The following is an 8,384-nucleotide window of genomic DNA, read 5'->3' on the forward strand; positions in this document are numbered from 1 at the left end:
GAAATATAGATTATTTTAGTAGTTTAGATTTTAAATAAAATCACATGTTTCATTAGAAATTTATGCAAATTACGTGTTTATTTTTATAGGCAACCGATTACGTGCCGAAAATAGTGAATTAGCACTGCAAAGTAAGTAGCATGATCATACCCTTACACGTATTTAAGGTAAATGACATGCCTTTTACAAAACTATTTTGCATGTATGCCCTTCATTGGAAGCCCCTTTTTACGTACCCTAGTCATGATATATTTATGAAAATCCATAATTTTATGAAAGAAGTTATGCATTAAATGATTTATGAAAAGTCATAATTTTATGTGAGAGTTATGTATGAAAATAATTTATAAAAAGCCATGCATGATTTTATATGAAAATTTATGCATTAAAATATTTATGAAAAAAATCATGATTTTATGTAAGGAAACATGTATCGGGACATTTATGAAAGAATGCGATTTCATTTGAAATCTATGATATGATATGACAAGATATGACAAAAATGTATGCGATTTCTTTTGAAATCCGTGATATGACAAGTATGCAAATATGATTATGATGAAGTATGAATTATAAGATATGTAACGGCCTATGTTATGATATGAAGACAGTACCTATGTTATGGGCATATTGCATTGCCAGGTCGTACATTACATTGCCAGGTCGTACATGAAAACGGTACCTATGTTATGGGCATATGAAGATGGTACCTATGTGGGTAGGTTCTTACTACTTTTTGAGAGGTAGTTTATATGTCAGGCGAACGATATTTGGTTTCTTGTGTAAAAGATGAAAAAATTGCTCCAAGAACGCTGCTTTCTTCTTGAAAGTTCTTCTTGAGACTTCGTTTTTTATTTTCTTGACTAGGGTGGTTTCCAGTTTTCACTTAAGGCAGTATGGCAGCCGCTGAGAACGTAGGTCGACGTCTGTTCATGGACCTCGTATCGGTGGTTCCTCAGCCTCTTCCAGAATTGTCTGTGGCGCACCGTGTGTCGAAATCCAAGGATGGTGAAATTTTCTTTCAATTCTCTAAGGAGGAAATTCTACGCTCGGCATAACCTTTTACGTTTTCTATTGCCTTGAAATTTCTTCAAAACCGTCCCTCCTTAGATGCCATTCGAGCATTCATTCAAAAGCGCTGGAATCTTGATGGCATTCCAGTTGTTTCTAATATGATGCATCATCGGAATGTGTTTATAAGAATGACTTCGGAAGAAGACTGCATGAAAGCTCTTTCAAGTGAAGTTAGTGATATAGACGGGATTCCATATCGTCCATTCCACTGGACTCTAGATTTTAAGGAAGAAGAAGAACCATCTATTGTGCCGGTTTGGATCGTCTTGCCAGGTTTGCCTCCTAACTATTATCATGAGTCTTTTCTTAAAATCCTTACAGCCCCAATAGGTAGATTTATTAGACGTGATAATCCCACTTGTTGTGCCACTGGCACCGATGGTGCCCGTATATGTGTGAGATGGATGCTGCAAAGGAGCCTTTACCTCATTTTTGGATTGGGACTCCTGGACTGGGGTCTAGCTGCAAGCAAGAGATAATTTATGAAACTCTGTCGATGTTCTATTCTAAGTGCAAAATACAGGGGCATAATGCAAGGACTTGTCATGCTGGGAAAAAGATTACTGGAAGAAAAGAATGGGTTCAGCAACAAGAACCTGTTGTGGAAGAACCGAAGGAAAACATAAATCCACCAGTTGTCGAGGAAAAAGAAGCAAATCAGGATTCTGAGGCAAATCTGGTAATAGGTGAATCCTCCACACCTTTGATTGAGGAGTTGGAAACGGAAAAAGATCATGGTGAATCTCCTGATATTGAGCTTCCTATGGAGGAAATGAATAATAAGGTGTCGCCAAAGAGGAATGACGGAAAACTGGAATGTTCTACCCAGTCGAAGGAGGCGGAGTTGGCCATGGACATGAGGGAAGTGGAAGTAGTTCCTAGTACAGAGTCGAGGGAGGATGATAAATTACAGGAGGAAGAGGTTTTCTTGGAAGAGGGGTCGATGTCTGATCCGGAACTTAAGCTACATGCGGAAGTCTTTCTGCAGGATAAGGAATATCACAGGAAACAGAGGATGAAGTAGGGAAGAGAAAATACCATAAGAGGCAATTTGAGAAAATCAAGAAGAGGGTGCTCACTCGAGCCAAAAAAATTTCTCAGTGACAGGATCCATATTAGTCTGGAATATAAGGAGAATAGGTACTTATAAGGGATGTTTAAAGAGTATGTTGAACAAATGTCAGCTAAAGATGGCAGTGCTGCTGGAACCATTTTAGAGTGTTGATAAAATTCAGCTGTATATGCGGGTGTTTCACTTTGATAAGGTAATAACTAATGAGGATGTTGGTGGGAAAATCTGGGTATCTTGGAAAAATGAAATAGACGTGCAGTTGGTCTGAATGGGATCGCAGTATTTGTCTTTACGTATAGACGACGGATCTTCACATTTTTTGGGTAATTTTATCTATGCTAAGTGTAATAGAAATGAAAGGTAGATGCTTTGGGAGGAGCTGAGTTTGGCTAGAATGGGAGTGGAGCCTTGTTTGTTTGCTAAAGATTTTAATATAATTTGTTCCGATGTGGTAAGTTGTGGTGGTCGACCAAGGACAAGGGCTGCAATGGATGACTTCAATAGATGGATTCACCAGGGGGGTTGATTGAAATGAATTCATAGGGGAGAAAGTTTTTGTGGTGCAATGGTCAGCATGGATTATCTAGAGCTTAGGCTAAGTTGGATTATCTAGAGCTTCTTGATGCAAATTTACTGACATCATTTCCGAGTGCAAGTTGTTCGTATCTGTCAAGGACAACGTCAGATCATAGTCCCATGTTTATAGAATTCCTGAAAGATCCTTTTACTTATGGCCCTTCTCCATTTAGGTTTTAGCAAATGTGGGTTGAGCACCTTGAATTTATGAACTTTGTATAGAATGTGTGGTCTAAACCAGCGGTAGGTACGGGGCTCCTTAAATTAGCTAGTAAACTTAAAAAGCTTAAGGTGGCTCTACGTGAATGGAACAATAGGGTGTTTGGGCAGACCAATATTTAGATTACTATTCTTGAAGAGAAGGTTGAGGGTCTTGAGCACTCGGAGCAAAGAGATTGGGATAATGATGTTGAAAGGGAGCTTGTGAGATACTCTACTGAGTTGTCTTCTTGCAGGCGAAGGGAAGACATAAGATTGGCTCAGATGGCTAAAATTAAGTGGAGGATGGAAGGTGATCGGAACTCAAATTTCTTCCATGTTTGGTTATCTAATAAAAGGAGTAGGAAAATTCATAAGTTGAGAACTACGGACGGGTTGGAGTTCAATTCACCGAAGGAAATTCATCTTGGTGCCGTTGAATATTTTTTTGAGTTCCTACAACAGTCAAATCAGCCAAGAGAGTTGCCAGATTTAACAAACTTGATATCGCCGGTTATTGAAGAAGAGGATTGTGCCTGGCTTTGTTGAATCCCTTCTTTGGATGAAGTTAAGGAGGCTCTCTAGTCTATTCCTATAAATAGTTCTTCGGGGCCAGATGGTTTTGGTGCGGGATTTTTTATAGCCTGTTGGGAGGTGGTAAAAATAGATGTTTTGGGAGCTATCTCAGAATTTTTTCGATCTAAAAGTCTTCCGAGATTTTATTCGGCTTCTTTCATTGTGCTTATTTCGAAGGTAGATGTGCCTTCGGGGTTTGATAAATTTTGGCCGATAAGCCTTTATTCAGTCTTTTATAAAATTTGCTCGAAAATTATTGTGAATCGTCTGACATGTCTTCTTCCCAAATTGGTATCTCTTGAACAAGGAGCTTTTATACCTGGGAGGAATATATTTGAGGGTATTAGTCTTACTCAGGAAATGGTTCATTCACTGAAGAAGAGGTCATATGGGGGAAATATTATGATAAAAGTTGACATGGCAAAAGCATATAATTTGGTGGAGTGGAATTTTTTGCTGGAGGCATTGAGGTGTTTTGGTTTCCCTCCTCCTTTTTGTGAATTAATTCATGCTTGTATTTCGAATGTTTGGTACTCTGTGATACTAAACGGAATGATGAAAGGATCTTTTCAAAGGGGTCGGGGACTACGCCAGGGGATCCCCTTTCACCTTACCTCTTTATTATTCTTCAGGAGGTACTCTCTAGGCTTTTGAAACATAGCTTTGCGACAACAAAGATTGGAAATTTTTCCCAAGCTAGAGGCACTCCTCAAATTTCACATCTTATGTACGCTGATGACATTGTGATTTTTCTGAATGGAGGAAAAAAGTCGGTGAGGGAACTGTTATGGGTGTTTGAAAAGTATGAAGATTGGTCAGGACATAAAATTAATAAAGAAAAGACGACCATATTTTATTCTCCAAAAATTTTGTTAGTCTGCAAGAGAGCTCTTACAAGGCTGGCATGGTTATCGGAAGGCTCATTTCCCTTTAAATATCTAGGGGTTTCGATCGTCTTGGGGCGTCTTAAGCATGAGCATCTGGAGGAGATGGTTAAAAAAGTCTGGAACAAAATCAGTGGTTGGAAAATGAAAATCCTATCATAGGGAGGCCGTTTGATTCTTCTTCGGCATGTGCTTTCTAGCATGGCTTTACATATATTTGCGGTTTTGCAGTTCCCTCAATCTATTATTAAAGAATTAAACCGAATGATGAGCACATTTTTCTGGGGTGAGGTGAATGGTAAAGGAAAAAAAAGTGGGTGGCATGGGATAGTATTTGTAAGCCAATAGAGGAGGGTGGAATGGGTTTGCCTAATTTGGAGGATATGCAAAAAGCATTGCATATGCAGTTTGCATGGAACTTAATTCAAGGAGAGTCCCTGTGGGCTAGGTTCTTTAAGGGAAAATATGTGGGCTCTTCACCTTGGTCTCCCATTGACATGAAAAAAGGGACAAGGTTTTGGAAAATGATTATTAAAAGTATTCCTAGTGTCCTTAATAATGCAAAGTGGAGAGTTAGAGTTGGGAACATTTTATTTTGGTATGAAAAATGGAGAGATGGGGGTCCGTTATTTGATGAGTTCCAGACAGTGGGTAATCCGATGAAGTTAAAGAGTGCAAGTTGTCCAATAGTTGAGATGTGGAGCTGTTGAGTACGTTAGTGGGACAGGATAATGTGGAGGAAATTATTGAGGCTTTGGCTGGCTGTAAGGGAGGGTCTGATGTGTTGATTTGGATGAAGCATGAGAGTGGGAGTTTTTCTACTAAATCCGCTTGGGATTGCATTCGAATACATGGTTCTAGTATGGAGTGGCATCCTTAGATGCGGCATAAGTTGCTCCCATTTAAAATTTCAGTTTCGATGCGGAAAGCATGGAACATGGCTTTGAGCGTTGATGATCGTCTTCGACGTATTGGGATCCCGATAGTTTCTCGTTGTGATTGTTGTGACGAAGGTAAGTATGAAGACCAAAACCACGTACTTTTCGAAGTTGAGTTTGCAACGAAAATATGGCATTATTATGGAGCTACCTTTGGTCTTCCTCTTGGTCTTACTTGGAGGGAGATGGTAACAATTTGGTTTCGACGTGCGGCCTCAGACTCTCAAGTGGGGCTCATAGCGGGGCTTCTACTTTCTATTATTACTTGGCACCTTTGGCGTAGAAGATGTACTACACGTATGAAGGGTATTATTCAGTCTATTAGTTCGGTTTGGCATTCTATTAGAAGTTGGATGGGTTTAGTAAGTCGAGATATGAAAAAGGTTAGTAAATGTTCTAGGCATGACTCACAGATTTTACAGATATTGAATATTCTGGTGTTGGTTCCTGATAGGAAGTATTTAAAGCTAGTTGCTTGGCAGAAGCCTGCTCAAGGGTGGCTTAAGTTGAATACAGACGGTAGTAGTCTTGGTAACCCAGGTTCTTCAGGAGTGGGTGGTATTATTAGAAATGATCGAGGTCATATGGTTCACGCCTTTAATTCCTATATTGGATTCGGTTCAAGTAATAGAACTGGATTGTTAGCTATTTTACAGGGTCTCAAAGCCTGTAAGGATCTGAGGATTAATTTTGTAGAAATTGAATTAGATTCTCAAGTGGTGATCTTGTGGTGGAATAGGCGGAGGTGTGGGGTGTGGTACTTGGAAGATTTTTGGGAAGATACTCTAGCCCTTATGGATTATATAGTGTGCATAGTTAGACATGTTTATAGGGAGGGAAATAAAGTTGCTGATTGGTTGGCTCGGAGTGGTGCGACTGGTCTTATCTCTGAATGGAGATTTCTCAGGGATGTGCCTAGGTTGCTTCGAGCATTAATTTGTTTGGATACTAGGTTTGCCATCTTTGCGTTGTTGTTAGCGTCATTTTCATGTGGCGTTTTTGTCCTCAGGTTGGTTTGGTAAGATTTTATGTTTTTATGTTTTTGAGTTAACATTGTTTGTAGTTTCTTTTATAGGAATGGTTTTCTTTGTAGTATTTTAGTACGTCTTGTCTTGATTTTGTTTTTCTTTTCTTTTGGTTAGAGGCTCCCAGTACTTTTGACACCTGGTTTAGGAACTTTCTTGATTATCTTGTAACCGTAGGTGCCGATCTGTAACCACAATTTTCCTCTGCCATAAGTGAGAGTTTATTAATAAAATTTTGGACGGGGTCACTCATGGACAAGTGAACCTTGGCTCTTCTTAAAAAAAAAAAAAAAAAAAAAAAAAAAAGGGTCATACATGTCGTTAGTGCATCCAGTATGTCTTCCTTATGTATGGATTCCACAACCCACGGCCAAGGGCAGAATTGGAATCTACTTAGATTCGCTAACCCTAACTCACGGAGGTCAACATTGGGTAATGACCTATGATAAGTGGAAGATAAGTTCATGTTCATGTTATTTACGTATGTATTTATGAGTATGCACATTTTCCAAAAAACCGTTTACTGTATGATGTGTTGCTTATTGAGTATTCGACTCATTTTTGTGTATTTTTATATTTTTAAATCACTCCAGGTGATGATATTTATGAGGATAAGACTGCTGGCTAAGACTTGACCTAGGGAGGCGAGGTAGAGGCCTAGACAAATTTATGCTATGATTAGTTTTAGGGTTTAAGGTTTAAATAAATTATTTTGTTAAGCACATGAGACTTCTGTATTTTTTAAATAAGTGCTTCTGTAGACTCTATTTTAGATTTTAAGTATTTATTAAAGTTTGTTTTATTTATGAAAATCTTTCACATCTGGCGTGTTGTTAAAAAGAAAAGTTTTTAGTCAAGTTTAGTATCACACTGGCTCCCCGAAAATTATAAAATATCTTTATTTGGGAGTAAGATGTTACTAGAGTTGAGCCTAACACTAGCTGATCTAACCAATCATACTCACTTAGCTTGGTCACTTCTTGTACCATCGAATATAATATATCATTTCCATCAGTCTATCTGATCTACATGCTTAGAATAAACAAAAATTGGTTCCTACAGCTTGCATCATCTTCCACTTAAAATCTGTTAAGAATCTCAAGTCGATAATAATCATTTTGGAAATCTGCAAGATAGACACTTCTAGATCTCAAAGTTAACATTCATTTCTCAAAGTCTCTAAATCTATAACTTAGATTTCATCCAACTTTTATACTAAGTCTGCAGACCTTAGAACACCTAACCTTAATATAAATCATTTTCTAAAAGTCTGCAAATTCCAAAACCTTAAATCTCCATGGATGATTCAGAACTATTACCTTAAATCATGACTACTATTTTTGTCTTGCGAACAAAACTACAAGACCACATCATCCTCGTCCTGCAATGGATGCTGACTTGCTTTCCTACTATAACATACCAATTTCCTCGAAGCTTAGATATCTTAGCTTCAAGCCTATATACACTACTAATTTGATCCTATTTTCTGGTACCAATTCTTAAGGACTTGTGGGTTTTCCTAGAGACGTATTGGTCTGATACAACCTTGTGATGCCCCCAAACTTTGCTTGGAATTTAAGGGAGATTGAAGCATCAGGACATAGAACACAATGTTACATACTCCCATTCATGACAGTTAAGTTGCAATGCACCTAGTATGCTTTTAACATGTGTAGTGAATGTGATGCCCCTAGATCCTGCTTGAGATTGGACGAACTTTGAAGCGTCGAGAAATGCAACACAAAGATAATTGTACCATTTCATGACAGTTAAAGATGCAATGCACCTAATATGCATCTAACAATATGCAATATACGCTGTAGATAATTTTTTTTCTAGAATAAATAACACTGTACCAAAGACTATATCCCAAAACATAACATGCTTCATGATATCATAGCAGATTGATAATTGTGATGTCACAAAAATTTTCCATCATGAATGTAACATAAATAAGTACTAGAGGCGATGCTCCATAACTACAGTACTGAATAACATAACAACTGTGCTAACTAGCTCAGCTTCTCAAGCAACTCGGCTA

At 38.2% G+C, this 8,384-nt stretch overlaps 1 protein-coding gene across 1 annotated transcript; it reads left to right on the forward strand.

The window, feature by feature from the left end:
* The first annotated feature begins 5,317 nt into the window (after positions 1–5,317).
* LOC121247270 lies at positions 5,318–6,340 on the forward strand. The gene has a single exon (XM_041145646.1). It carries the CDS (start codon positions 5,318–5,320, stop codon positions 6,338–6,340), a length of 1,023 nt encoding a protein of 340 aa, XP_041001580.1.
* Positions 6,341–8,384: the final 2,044 nt, after the last annotated feature.

Source organism: Juglans microcarpa x Juglans regia, chromosome 1S (genome assembly GCF_004785595.1).
Source record: "Juglans microcarpa x Juglans regia isolate MS1-56 chromosome 1S, Jm3101_v1.0, whole genome shotgun sequence".
NCBI classification, from domain to species: Eukaryota; Viridiplantae; Streptophyta; class Magnoliopsida; order Fagales; family Juglandaceae; genus Juglans; species Juglans microcarpa x Juglans regia.